The sequence below is a fragment of the Macrobrachium rosenbergii genome, chromosome 21 (assembly GCF_040412425.1).
Source record: "Macrobrachium rosenbergii isolate ZJJX-2024 chromosome 21, ASM4041242v1, whole genome shotgun sequence".
Taxonomy (NCBI): Eukaryota; Metazoa; Arthropoda; class Malacostraca; order Decapoda; family Palaemonidae; genus Macrobrachium; species Macrobrachium rosenbergii.
This window is the reverse complement of record NC_089761.1, coordinates 49071221-49085668: the sequence shown is the minus strand read 5'-3', so window position 1 is coordinate 49085668 and position 14448 is coordinate 49071221. Positions and strand designations below refer to the sequence as shown.

Genomic DNA, 14448 nt, shown 5'->3' with positions numbered 1-14448 from the left:
TTTTTAGCCTTGTCTATGTTTTAAGTAAGTTAGTACTAAGTAATTTATAACTGTACCATTACACCATTCTCATTTTGGTAATGAAGAACCAGATGGTTCCATTGCCAGTTCAGCAGGCCAAGCTTTCTTAAATCAAATTAGATGGTATCAAAACAAGTTCAATTTTTATGATCATGCATCTTGTCTTGGCAGCTTGAACTGTGAAGATGGAGAGTTGGCTTTTTAGTTGTGCAGTCTATGAGCCAGATTTAAAAGGATTCTATGGATTTATGTATAATAATGGTGATTTGGTTATTGTCTTGTAGGAAGCCCGTCCAAGCCCAGAACGTTTAGATGCACAAGTGAGGGCATTGACTGAAGTTCAGGAGCACAGCTTAAGAAATCTGGAAGAACAGAATAGCGCTTTGAGATCTCAGAATGAAGAATTAAGAAAGCTCTGTGCTACCATAAGCAAAGAGTCTAACCACAGTGCTTCAATGTACCGTGAAATGCTGGAGCAGAATAAAACTTGCTCTCAAGAAGCATTAAATTCAATATTGACTGCTATTCATAATCTACAGGTAAGTGAAAAGTTCAAGGTTTTAATAATGTTGAAGTATGTAGATTATAGACTATGGTTTCTGTAGGTTTTTTGAGCTGATGGTAATGTCCACAGCCAGTATCATTGTTGGTTCAGTCTTCTGATTTTCGTATGTATTGTTCTAGTAGAAAGTAAATTTAACAATCTGGACATTTTCAAATTGTGTTATTCAAACATCACTATCTTGTATGGTTAAGCTAACCATCGAGGCAATAAAGTCAGTGGTTGCATTTCACAAAAGAAAAGCCAAGTTGAAATTATAGGTCCTTAAACTTTTAAATGGTGGTTCCCATTTTACCAGTCATGATTGATTTCAGTGATATCAGCAGATATTACCCACCAAGTCCAAAATTCAGGCTTTAACTCTCATAGATGTTTGTTAAATTATTGATCATTTTGTTACTTTTTATTTATTTATTTTTTTATTTTTTTACTTTGCAGACTCATGTTTTATCTATAGCAGAGGACTTGTCTGAAGTTGTCAAAGCAATGAAATCAGGGCAGAAGGTGAGTCATATTTGATTGTGCATTAGTGCAAATGTAGTTTGCATGGTAGTGATTGTGAAAGGTTGCCTTTTGATTGTTGAAAGTGATTGGGTGATAAAACTTAAATGTAGCTGTGACCATGAATAGCATTCGTTCTAATGCATCATTATAAAATATCTATTGAGGAACTTAATTTTCCCTGCGTTAGTGTTTTATGTTAATAACCTCTGATTGTACCAATTGCTAAATCTTGTTCAAATAGGTGTTATGTTTAAATGCTGTAAGTCTGGTTCATTTCCCTTATTGAAGGTGTATGTGGGGCTTGAATAATCGTTCACTGGAGTATTGCTTTCCGAATTTGGGTCTTACTGCTTTTCTTTCTCTCCTTGAAAAGAATGAATCTAACAGGAAATTTGTTTGATGATTGATTCCACCTGCCTTGTCATGTATGTAGCGTAGGTGATTTACTATTGGTAATTTCAGTTATCTGTTGCAGTATTATAACTAAAGAAGCTTCACATTTCAGGAATTAAATATATTCTCTGTAGATTTTTCTTAGACTAAGGCTATCAGTATTTTATTTGAAAACACCTTCTCGATCAGTGTAATCCTGATGTTTGATAATAGCACCATACCAAAAGTAATTTCCCAGACTATCAGTAGTACTCAGATAATGATTTTGTATTATTTCCATGCAGCTGTTGGAGAAACCAGATGCCAAATTAGAGGAACAGGTTCCTGTTGAGCTTCCAGCTGCGGGTAAGTTGTTTTATTTTCTTGTTAAGAGATACCATTGCACGTAGAATATTATATTGCTGCCAGCCATCTGTAGTGCCAACTATTGTTTGTTCATATGCGGAACAAACCTTCGGTCTTAATGTTAGGATAAATATTCTGACGCCAGTGGGAAACTGGTTAAAAAACAATCGTATATGCAAGGAATCTATGGCATCTGGCATCTAATACCCAGATGAGGTGGTAGCGGGTCAGAGACCTAGCTGGAATCTAGTGACGCATCAGGCTTTCTTCAGCTGCCTTGGAGAGTGGATGTTCGCTTTTCCTCTCCTTTCCCCAAGCCGGTTTTTGTCCTAAGCCTGTGATACCTTCTGGTTGTGTTGTGTGTTTGGGTGGCTGTGTGTGTGTGTCGTGGTGCTGTCATGTTGTCCACTAATTGGCTTGAGAAGCCTCATGAGCAACAATGCTTGTGTCCCTGCGTTCCAGGATTTCCTTGCTCCCACTTTCTGGCTGCTTCTGAGATAGACCCCATCCTACTTGCAGTAGGTGTCATTCTAATTATTGTAATATTACCATTCTGTGCCTGGAATGTTGTTCTTGGCCTGTTGTGCAAAAGTATATCTTAGTTTAACCAGACCACTGAGCTGATTAACAGCTCTCCTAGGGCTGGCCCGAAGGATTGGATTTATTTTTACGTGGCTAAGAACCAATTGGTTACCTAGCAACGGGACCTACAGCTTATTTTGGAATCCGAACCACATTATAGCGAGAAATGAATTTCTATCACCAGAAACAAATTCCTCTTGTTCTTCACTGGCCGGTCGGAGATTCGAACTCGCGACCAACAGAGTGGTAGCTGAGAATGGAACCCACTCACCCAGCGAGTTGTGCAGTAGACGTATTCCATCTGCTTCATCATCCGTTGATGCCTTTTCCCCTTCCTTTTCTTCCATTGATTTGTCTTTGGAAACATCAGGAGTTGGTCAAGGTGATTTTATGTACCATGCTGAACCCGTCTCTGTTGGGGGGCGGGAGGATGTTTCTCCTTCAGGGAGGGAGGAGGCAGCGCCATCTTGTTCTTTAGCTTCAGATGTCGTGTATTTGGGCTTCCGTAGGCCTACTGGGGGTTCCTTCTCTGGATGACCAGTTGTCGCATTTCGTTTCTTCACACTTACCAGTGTTGGCCCCCACAGAAGTACCCCCTCCTCCCGGCCTCCACTTCTTTGGTTCTCGTGTGATGCCACCTAGCGGGGTGCCTTCTGTACTGACTGCGCATCATCCTGGGTCGGCTATACCTGTAGCAATTCTGTCGACTCTGGGTCAGGCTCGTGCTCCTGTGACTTCACTACCTACAGTACGTCCTCTCTCTCTCCGTGACGACGTTATTCATGATGTCATTTCCTCCAACTGCTCCCATGATGTCACAACCAGCTACTGGTTGTCAGTCCTTCGGACTCTTTTATACAGACTGTGGTGGACAGACTGGACTCTGATTTTTGGGAGAAGTACAGTGGTCCTTCTGTCAAGAAAAGGCATAGGCTTCCATCTTCATCGTCATCTTCATCTCCCCCTCTTCATACTCGTGTGAGACATTGGAGGATTGAGAAAAGTTTCTCACTCTGTCGTCTGAGAAGCCAAAGACTGTTTTGTCAGCTTCTTCCCATGGATGTGTGTCTCCAATTCACATACACTGACATATTCGTGACCAGGTTCCTGTTGATAATGTTCACTGCACTGCAACCCCTCAGAAGTCTGCGTCGGTCTTTCGTTCTTCCCCTCCTCATTCCGTACAGGTTCAGCGGAAAGATAATAAGACTCCGATTAAGGATTTTGAAGGTGGTGGATTCCCTTATTAGAAGCCCAATTATTCCAAGGCCTACAAGACGTTGCCCTTCAAGGTTTAAGGTTTCCTTTCTGATTATGACTGTGGTTTCCTGGCTTCCAAGAGGCCGAGGCGTTCCATGTCTCACTCGCCTAGAAGGACCCTCGTACATCGTTTGTCTTCCCAAATCCTTGGATGTAACTTGTCACGTCCTAATGTTCGTGCATCGGTGTCTTGTTCTCCTGGAAGGTATCATCTGTGTTGTGTGTCTTAGCCCGTTTGCGTACCTGACTTGTTGGAGCTGAGAGCCGATGCATGTCTGTCTTCCCACATTTGTGGATGTGGCTCATCGATGGCAAGGGATGGCCCATGTCCTTCTGGTGTTCAGGATCCCTCTCTTCCATGTACCTCAGGATGTCAGCTGCCTCTGCATGAAGTAGATGAGGGGGAAAGTCAGAAGTTTCTAGCTTCTTACAGGGAGGTGGTTGATCTCATTTGTGAGTTCAACAATCTCGCTGAGAAGTCTGGGACTCATGCTCCTATGACTCCTACGGGCATAGAAACCTTGCTTGGTTCAAAGGAGGTTGTAAGGACTTCTTTTGAGTTACCGTGTTCCAGACATGCTAGATGTGAATTCTTTGGTTTTGGGACGGGATAATTCTCTGCGTTCCAGTAGATCCTTCAAGCTTCTTCCCCCTCCTCTGATTCATCATAGGAAGTATTACTCAGCAAGTCTTGTACCTCTGTTGGGTAGACAGCTCAACTCCGATGTCATTCGTTTGAAGCCTGGGCTAATGCTAGATCAGGTAGGACTGACGGTCCTTCTTTAACCTTTCAAGAAGCATCTACCATGGAGTCTACTGCCTCTTCTGCCTTTCAGACTGTCTCATGGTTGGATTTATGGTCTACAGTGGTTGCTAGGATTTTTTCTTCCTGTTCTGCGAGAGATTTGTTCGAAAGTCCGTCATTCATCAGGTTACTTCAATCTGGTGCTAAGGCCATATCATAACGTAGGCCAATTGAACTCTAAATTGTGGGCTGACTTCTTACTGATGAGAAGGGATGCAGCCCTTTCTAAAGTATCTAGATCAGTCGATGCGGACTCTCTACTATCTTTATGGAATGGAAATCTCCTAGGATCACAGCTTCTGCCTGAGGAACAACTGCAAGCTGCTATCATCAGACGTCGAGCCGACACTAATGATCGACTTGTCCAACAGGGAGTGGCTAAGTCTTCGTCTCAGTCTCGTCCTTCAGCTCCAAGACAGGTTAGGCAGTTCCCTCCAAGGAAACCTTCAATGCCTTCGACTTCAGCTAAGTTACCCAACCAACTCCATCATCAAGGAAGCAGCCTCAGCAGCGTCCCTTTCGATCTCTCCCTTCAAAACCAGGGAGGGGGAGTAAGGGCAGGGACAGGGGAGGACATCGGTAGATTGGGCTCCACTCCCCACTGGTGGGGAGGTGCCTGGCGAGCCACTGGGCCATGTGGCAGTTGCAAGGAGCGGAATGGTGGGTAGTGGATGTCCTTCAGGTAGGATATCTACTTCCATTCAACTCCCCTCCTGCTCTCTCCAGTCGTCCTCTCCTACACCTGACTTAAAAACCCAGAACTCTCCGAAGCACTTAGCTCTCCAGGAGGAAGTGAAGAAGATAATTGACAAAGGAGCAGTGGAAAAAGTAGTCTGTTCTTCTTCAGGGTTCTTCAGACGGATTTTCCTGGTACCAAAGGCCACTGGCGATTGGAGACCGGTGATAGATCTCTCAACTCTGAAACTTTTTGTCAGGAAGACAAGGTTCAGAATGGAGACGAAACTTTTTGTCAGGAAGACAAGGTTCAGAATGGAGACAGCCTCGACAGTCTTAGCAGCCATAAGAGACGACTTCATGTTGACTGTAGACTTGAAGGACGCCTACTTTCAGATTCCTATCCACCCTTTGGCTGGGAAGTTCCTCTGCTTCAGTCTTGGGGAGCAAGTCTTCCAGTTCAAGGTTCTTTGCTTCGGATTGACAACAGTGCTGCAAGTGTTATACAAGGGTCTTTAGCCTAGTGTCGACGTGGGCTCATGCTCAGGGGATTTGCCTGTTGAGATATCTCAATGATTGGTTGGTCTTAGCAAGTTCCCGGGAAAGGATGGTTTGGGACAGGGACCATTTCCTCCAGTTTTGTCACATTCTGGGTGTCGTGATAAATCTGGAGAAGTCCAATCTTCTTCCCAGCCAGAGGATTCTATATCTGTATGGTAACAGACACAACCTTGTCGAGGGTTTTCCTGTTGGACCAGAGGATTGAGAGGTTCAGAGCAGTAGCTCGCTTCTTCCTTTTGAGGGAGGAGCAACCAGCTCACCAGTGGCAAGTAGTTCTGGGCCTCTTGTCTTCTCTGGAGAAGCTGGTCCCTCATGGGTGTCTACATATTTGGTCCCTGCAGTGGAGACTGAAGGAGTTTTGGTCCCCAGCAGGAGATTCCCCTCAGCTCCAGGTCCCTATGTTGGCAGAGGTGAGAAGCGACCTCCTGTGGTGGTTGGATGACCAGAACCTGACTGTGAGAACTCCTCTTCATTCACCCCCTCCAGATCTGTGCTCATCGGGAAGAACTCCTGACTTCGTGGATGTGGAGCCCTCAGGACAGGCGACTCCACATCAGTGTGGTGGAGTTGAAGGCTGCCTTCCTGGGTCTTCAGGAGTTTCAGGAGAGGTTGGTAGCTCACTCCGTCATTCTGATGTCGGACAACACTACAGTGGCAGTGTATGTGAACAAACAGGGTGGGCTGGTATAACGCCAACTTTACTCATTGACGGTTGAATTACACCAGTGGGCGATCGACAACTCGGTGGAGCTCATGGCCAGGTACATTCCAGGCAGAAGGAATGTAGTGGCCGACAAACTAAGTCATCAGGGACAAGTTGTAGGAATGGAGTGGTCTCTGCATCAGGATGTAGTGGACAGGCTGTTTCATCTATGGGGGAGACCTACGTTAGACCTCTTTGCCACATGGTTCAACCAAAAGCTAGAGGTTTATTGTTCGGTGGTCCCAGATCTGTTCCCTGTGGTGGAGGACACTCTTCAACATCCTTGGGACAACCTGGAATTTTACGCCTTCCCTCCTTTCTGCCTGATCTGTCATGTCCAGAACAGAGTGATGAGTTCCAAGAATCTCAGGGTGACCCTAGTAGGTCCTTTGTGACCTCAAGCAGAGTGATTCCTGTACCTTCTGTCTCTGCTTTCAGCAGCACCAATCTCATGGAAACAGGTACCACCAATTGGTAGGGTCCCTGTCTCTTCACGGCTGAAGGTTATCCAGTATCTCTTATGAGCGGGAGCTTTTATGGCAGAGCAGCAAGTTAGATGTCTGGCTACCTCAGGAGATCTTCGTCAGCCGTTACCAGGGCAAGTGGGTTGTCTACTGTAATTGGTGTTGTCAACGGGGTTTCTCTCCACTAAGACTTCCTAATTTATGTTAGGACAGAGAAAGGCCTTCTGTTTCTGCTATTAAGGGCTACAGGGCTGCTTCAGGATTAGTTTTCCGTCTGAAAGATGTGGACATCTCTTCATCTTGGAAAATCTCTATGCTGTTCAAGAACTTTGAGCAATCTTGTTCTCCTAGGGAACTCAAGCTTCCTACGTGGGACCTAACTCTGATACTGGGTAGTCTCACTCGAGCTCTGTTTGAGCCACTGAGTCAATATTCAGACGGGTTTGACTTTGAAATATCTTCCTCCTGGTCTTAACTTCTTCGAAGAGAGTTGGTGAGCTCCATGGTCTGCATTATGATGTCAAACACACCATGGGTTGGGGGTTGGTTGCTTTCGAATTTGCCCCAGAATTTGTGGCTAAGACTCAAAATCTCTTGGTTCAAGATGACAGATTTGCCTCACTCTCCATTCCTTCCCCTCAGAATTTTGTTGACAGCAATCCTCAGGAGTTACTGCTTTGCCCCGTCAGAGCACTGCGTTGTTACCTGAAAAGGACTCGTCACCTAAGACTTGGGTGCTGTAGACTTTTCATTAGCACAGTCCGAACCAAGAAAGATGTGTTCAAGAATACCATTTCGTTTTGGCTACATGAAGTTATTAGACAAGCCTATACCTCATCTTCAAGTTCTGTCTCCAATACTGTACTTGCTAAAGCACATGACATCAGAGGAATAGGCTCCTCTCCGGCATTTAAGAATGCTGGTTCTTGGCTTCGTCAGACCACTTTCACTTCCTTCTACCTGAAGGACGTTGCCCACAGGTCCTTGGACATTTTTTCCTTGGGTTCAGTGGTGGCTGCTCAACAGGTTGTGTAGCTCATCCAGTGCCCCTGCCAGGACCGTTTGTATCTTGCCTAAGATGATAGTGTGGAAGAGAATGATTGAGATCACTGGTCTCTTTTCTTTCCCTTTTTCCCCTTCTTTACCTATGGGCTGTTTTGAAGAATAACACATCACACGCTGGAACTGGCTTGATACAGGTGAGTGTTGCAGCCAAACTGTTACAGCATTTAGATGTTCCATACAACATACAAATATGCTTCTCAGTAGCCTTTACTTCTCTCTCCAGGAAGGAGAGTGAGAAGTGATAAAAACCTGTTACGTGTGGCTGACAGTGTTCGTTGCTTGAACAGATATAGTTCTCTTTGACTTCTATATATGAATGAATCTAACAGTCTGCATTGTATTTTAGCCCAGCAACCTGGGTGCTAGATACCCCTCTTATCTAACAACTCAGAAGCTTAGGTCTCCTTCCTTAGAACCCTAATTTCTAGGAAGGTTGATTAGGTGTGCTGAACCTCCAGTCAGTTCAGGATTCTCATACCTCCCTCCAAGTGTAAGCGTATCGTAATGTTAAGACTGAAGGTTTGTTCTGCATATGAATAAATGACAAATTTTTAATTTGTATGTTTCATAGCTAACAAACGTTAGGTCTTAACCTAGGCTGCCCGCCTCTTATGTCTTATCCTGGGTTGGAAGAAAGCCTGATGTGTCACGAGGTTCCAACTAGGTCTCTGACCCACTACCACCTCATCTGCGTATTAGATGCCAGATGCCACAGATTCCTTGCATATACGATTTTGATTGTTTTTTAATCGGTTTCCAGCTGGCACCAGAAGATTTATCCCAATGCTAAGACCTCAGGTTTGTTAGCTATGGAAAATACAACTTCATTAAAAATTTGTCATTTTGACAAGCACTCATAAGTGAAAAGTCACATTTCATATTCTGTTTTTTTGGTAGAAAGTTTCCTATCTGGAATATTTTTCTTTCAGCTGCAGTTGTCCCTCCTGGGTTGAACAACTATTATGTCAATTACTATGACCAACAAGTACCGTATTACAGACCTTCACCAGGGTTCTTGAGATTCCCACCTTTCTCACCACCATCAACTCTAGCAGAGCAGTCATACAGGTTTGTTGCTACATCCTTCATGATGTTGATATAGACATAAGTAGTAGGGATGAAGATAGGAAAAACACATTTTCAAAAAAAAAAAGGCAATATATATAAAGGAAATGGAGGTGCATTGTTATAACAATACAGTATTCCATTTATTAAAATAATCGGGAAGTCTCATTAGGTACACATTTGAACAAGAAATAGCAAAGCAGTAAAAATTATCATTATGTAAGAATGCTTGTAGATTGACTTGGACTATGAGTTGGATGAAAGTGTGTTCTGGTAATTTAATCTTTCCTGCCACATGCAGCCATGACAACTTTGGGAGCTTTTATTAATAACACTAGGAGTTATAATTTAAAGGGAAGAACTGCGAAGAACTACAAACATGGCAAATAACTGGTGTATGTTGTTAGTTACAAAATTATTCTTCTGCCAAAGCTACCTCATTTACTTGCTATATGGATAGAAATATTTATTTAGCAGAGAGAGGTTTTAGAAGATGAATATATATATGTGGATGTGATTTCACAGTACATTTTTATCTCTCAGTATAACTACCAGTGTTGGTCAAGCCCCAGGAGTATCCACTATAGCACAAGCTAGCGCTGCAATTGTAACCCCTACTCCCAGCTCCCCAGCCACCATTGTGTCTAAGGATCCGGTGCCATCTTCACCAGCTACTGCTGGCCTTTCCCTTGCTCAGGTATGTTGTCAAGTATATGTTGTCAATAATACTTATGTACTTTAAATTTATGTAGTTTATCATGTTCACTTTAAAGTAATCTGAAGTGACCTTGTTTCTGTATCAGGCTCCAGTTTTTATATGTTTTGATGATTTTGCATTTTTAAATTGTCCATAGGTTTTGTATTGTCAATTGCTGTTTTTCCTACAAGTACATTCATAGATGTTGGTTTTTAACAAGTTTTTTTCTATAGGGTATATCCCATACAAACTTCAGTAGTCTTAGCTGGACCATGGCAACAACCACATCAAGCACCAAGAATATCTCTGGTACTGTGGAAACTACAAGTGCTCCTGCTCACAACTATCAGATTGCTATGCCAATTACTTGCACTGCACTAACTCCTCCTCCAGGATCTACCCCAGGTAAGAGAGGTTTTTATTTCCTGCACTTTTTTTTTTTTTCTTTTTTTTTTTTTTTGCATCTGTAATTGTGCTTGGGAAGATAGGTGGATTGCTTTTCTCTATTGCCAACCATTACCCTGAAATAGAATACACATCACTTACAGGTACTTTCGTGAACTCTTTGTCGTTTGCAAGCAGTTTTTTATGTACTTTTTAGTTTTATTGTTATGGTGAAGTCATTCATTTAAGATCTGAAAGAGATTATTGTTTAGCACTTAATTGGGAGGTAATATCATCAAGTGACTGGTTTGTTTTGGTGGTCATCATGCATGATGGTTATTTTGTCCACTCAGTTTTTTTATTGGCACAACCTCATTTTTTTGAATGTGAATATTTTCTTGTTAAATTTGCAAACTGGTTTTATTTATATTCATGTAAAGAGGAAAATACAATTAATATTTATCCTTTAACTAGCTGGACTACCTGTACTTGTGAGGCTCGCAGTAATTACCTGGTTATATAATGGTAGGAGTCTTGCATGAATATCCCTTGTATGGGGATTTTTCTTCACTGTGAAGATTATTTAATAGGAAGTTAGGTAGGTAGGAAAGGTACTAGGCAGTGGAAGTTGAAGAAACATGAAGATCTTGATAAATTGTAAATAGATTTATGTAATGACATGGATATTTCTTGATTGTGTACCAGCTGTCACAGTGTTAGGCCTTTTTTGGAAATCATTTCAGTGGTGAAGATAGGAATCACTAAATAGTTTAGGCAAAACAAAAACTGAAATGTGTGAAGCATATTAAACACATTTTGGAGTACTAAAGATTTCACATGTGTAAGGGGGTATAGTAGAGACACTGAACCCTTGGTCATTGAGTGTACTGGTTGGGATATGATTTGTGAAAAAAGCAAAAGGTAAAAATAAGTTAATACAATGCAGTATTGAGTTAAATCTAATTATATTTTTCTTTATTGACAATTATGGATAAAAGTAAAATACAAGCCCATCGTTGCAAATTGCATTTTAAAATGGCATTGTCTGGGATGGGGTATTACAAATGAATTAACTTTACATTATTCTTTGTGGGAAAAATTCGCTTGGTACTAAGTGTTTTTGGCACTTGCTGTACCTTCTGGAACCAATTAATGACGAGTACTGAGGTATTACTGTAATAAGGTTACAAGCTGCTTAATTTCTAAGGATGTGCAGAGCTACAACAATAAACACATTGGTTGCTTTACTTCCAAGGACTTGTGTTGATTCTCATCCAAAAACCTCAGCTGCTCCACTATTAAGGGTTCGATCTGTTCCAATATGTGCAACCCAAACCACCGTCATATTTTAGATTTGAATTGCTTTTATGAGTATGAGTCATTTTTGCTCTAGTTATAATCTGAGTTGTGCTCTTGTTATTAATGATTCCAGCATTTCAAGACCTGAGTTTTTCCAGTGATGCAAGTCACTTGTAGTAGGGATTCCAGCAGCTTCGAGAGATAAGACCAGATCTGTCTGTCTCCAGTGTGACTGGTAGTGTCTTCATCCTCTTCAAATTCCTCATTTGAGTCAGACACCACAGGCCTCTAGTAATCTGCAGTGACCTTAGGTGGGCACTCTTATACATTGGCAGTGCTGGAAACGGTGGGTTAGAATCTGTTTGAATGAACTCCATCTAGTTGATGTTTCAGACCCATGGCAAGGTGAGACCACCATTGGCAAGATTCTAGATTGGATTTATTGCACTTTTAATCTTCAGAGATGTTAGAAGCCATGGAAGGTGGTATAGGTAAACCAAAATGTCGTGGCAGGTGACAAGAGGTCTGGTCAGAATGCTTCGTATTTGAATCTAAAAGTTTAGGACTTTTTCCCTTGTAGACACAGGTAAAAATCTCATCAGCTTATAGTAAAGCCGGATAAGTTCTCTACTGGATGGCGAGACCAATCCTCTTCCACCCACACTTTCACTTCTTTTTTTTTCTTTTTCCCTCTTATTACAAATGGTTTACATCCTTAAATGTAAGTGCGACATTGCATTGAAGCAACCACGTATTTTAAAACAATGTTAAAATTCATAATGTCTTAAAGAATTGTTGTCTTTTTATTGTATTCATTCTTACATTTAATGCAGTTATTTCATATCTTTGTAATATACATTTTTCATCTGTATATTTTTCTGCCTTATTGAAAAAGGGTAATGATAACTTGCATAATAAGATCAAGTTTTTTTATTTAATACATATAAGAAGAAAAGCAGTTTAAGCATATAATGAATAATAAAAATTATATATTTTACAATCAATAAAATCCGTAGACATTCAATCGTCGTCGTCATCAGATGCGCGTAATTCAATTACAAAAGACTCCATTAAGTGCTCCACATAATCATCTCCTTCAGAATCTTCCATCTGAAGTTTTTTCACATGCTTTATAGCATTAGCCCAGTTTTCCTTAGTGCCCTTTTGAATGGCTTCTTGCAATAATGGTCTTAAATCTGCCATTTTAAAATTATTTCTCTGAGAGACATAATTTTTGACCTGCCCCCAAATCATTTCTATGGGGTTATATTGGCAGTGGTACGGAGGAAGCCTGACGACCCTGTGGCCATGTTCACGAGCCAGCTTATCAATGACATATTCTTTTTCTGTTCGTGCAGAATGAATCTTCACCAATTGCAGCAACTCACACTTCCGCATGTCGTCTGTCAGATCTGCCCCTTTCTTGATTAGCCATTCTTTTATTGCATTTTTTTTTATCAGCTGTCGTCGGTGGCTTGTCAGTAGCAACAGAATGGTGCGAGGCATTGTCCATGACGATGACTGATGAAGGAGGGATGTTCGGGAGTAGCTGGGATTTGAACCAATTTTCAAAGACGGCGATTCATTTGTTGCTGGGTAATCTCCGTCATTTACCGCCTTAAAAATCAATTCTGCATTTTGGACGAAGCCTTCCTTACTGCCAGCATGAAGAATGATCAACCTGGCCCCTTGCCAGTAGGGGTTAACTCCTATTGCTTTTTTCTGTCATTGGTAGTCCAGCACTTTCCAACGGTATAATTTTGGTTCAACCAAGTTTCGTCAAGGTAAATAATTGGTTGATCTTCATTTTCTTGGACCTTTTTCATAATATGTAAAAATTTGGTCCTTGTAGCTGCAACATCATTCCTCTCTAATAAAAATTTTCTGCTGTTCACTCACCCATAATAAAATCCGAGCTCGTGTAACAACTTCCGAAGAGATTCTTTACAACCTTTAAAGTCAATATCTCATCGGGCTTCTTCCCAGATTTTAGCAATAGTAGGTAAATCCTGTCTTGCATAAAACCTTAGCACTATTCGTCGCAATACACATTTATCAAAATCATCCAGCGTGGTTACTGTACAAGGACGACTTCTTTTCCGGTCATTGAACGTTGGTTCTCCATATTCTTTTCCGGTATTTCTCCCTTCCCTGATGATTCGTTCCATACTCCTCCTTGGAATTTTGGTAGCTTCACATGCCCGATCGTAAACTCTTGTCACATGAGTCAAGGGCCCATTGTTTACCTTTTCCATCGCGAAGTAATTGTGTACATGATATACAATTGACCTGGCTGAAGCAGGAAGAACACGTTTCTCAGTTTTTTCCGCTCTTTCCATGTCTGAAGCAGGATGAACACGTCTGCAAGTACCTTCTTTACAGGGTGAGTCGAGTGAATGACAATGCACATATACAAATCGCTGTCATATATAGACGGAGATGAGAGACAAAACTATTTTTATGGTTTTATAATGACGAGTTAAATCCTAATCGCTAGGGTGGGGTCGAGAAAAGAATACAGTTCTGCCAGGTCTATTTATCCTGTTCAATCTCAGCCTCGAGGTTAATCCCTTGTTTGTGACTTTACCTGTGATCTGTCATTTACTCTACTTTGTTTTCTAAAGAAACAAAGAGTAAATTTTGGTTGTTCTAATGATTTTCTATTCTGTGATTTTTGGATAATCACAGATCTTTAAATAATGCCATAATTTCGAACCATTTGATTATTGTCCATATTGCATTTTAGCTGTTCTTTATATACGTTTGTGTGTATACTATACCCTATCGGTTCCTTCATGCCGATTTAAATCGTTGTCCCCCACGATGCCACATGCCCTACCATTAAAAGTCCTACCATTATCTGTTACCCCTTTTAATTCGTGGGTCCGTTATTGTCTCCTGAGAGCCAATACTTCTGGGCGATCCCTATTGACTCGACTTTCCTCTGAAAAGCTCTCTATTCTTCCAAGCCTCTGTATTTCCATAGGCCTACTGAACGTCCACACTTAATTTATACTTAGTTTTGTGTTAATTTAACTATATATATATTTGCAAATTCCAAGC

At 41.5% G+C, this 14448-nt stretch overlaps 1 protein-coding gene across 5 annotated transcripts in view; it reads left to right on the top strand.

The window, feature by feature from the left end:
* Positions 1-14448, top strand: part of Nup358 (Nucleoporin 358kD) — a 138835-nt gene that overhangs the window by 33508 nt on the left and 90879 nt on the right. For all 5 annotated transcript variants that reach the window (XM_067123801.1, XM_067123798.1, XM_067123799.1 and 2 more), the window contains exons 14-19: positions 306-560; positions 1022-1087; positions 1765-1825; positions 8870-9008; positions 9549-9702; positions 9936-10107. In XM_067123801.1, coding sequence (XP_066979902.1) covers positions 306-560; positions 1022-1087; positions 1765-1825; positions 8870-9008; positions 9549-9702; positions 9936-10107 — 847 coding nt within the window. The remainder of the gene's footprint in view (positions 1-305; positions 561-1021; positions 1088-1764; positions 1826-8869; positions 9009-9548; positions 9703-9935; positions 10108-14448) is intronic.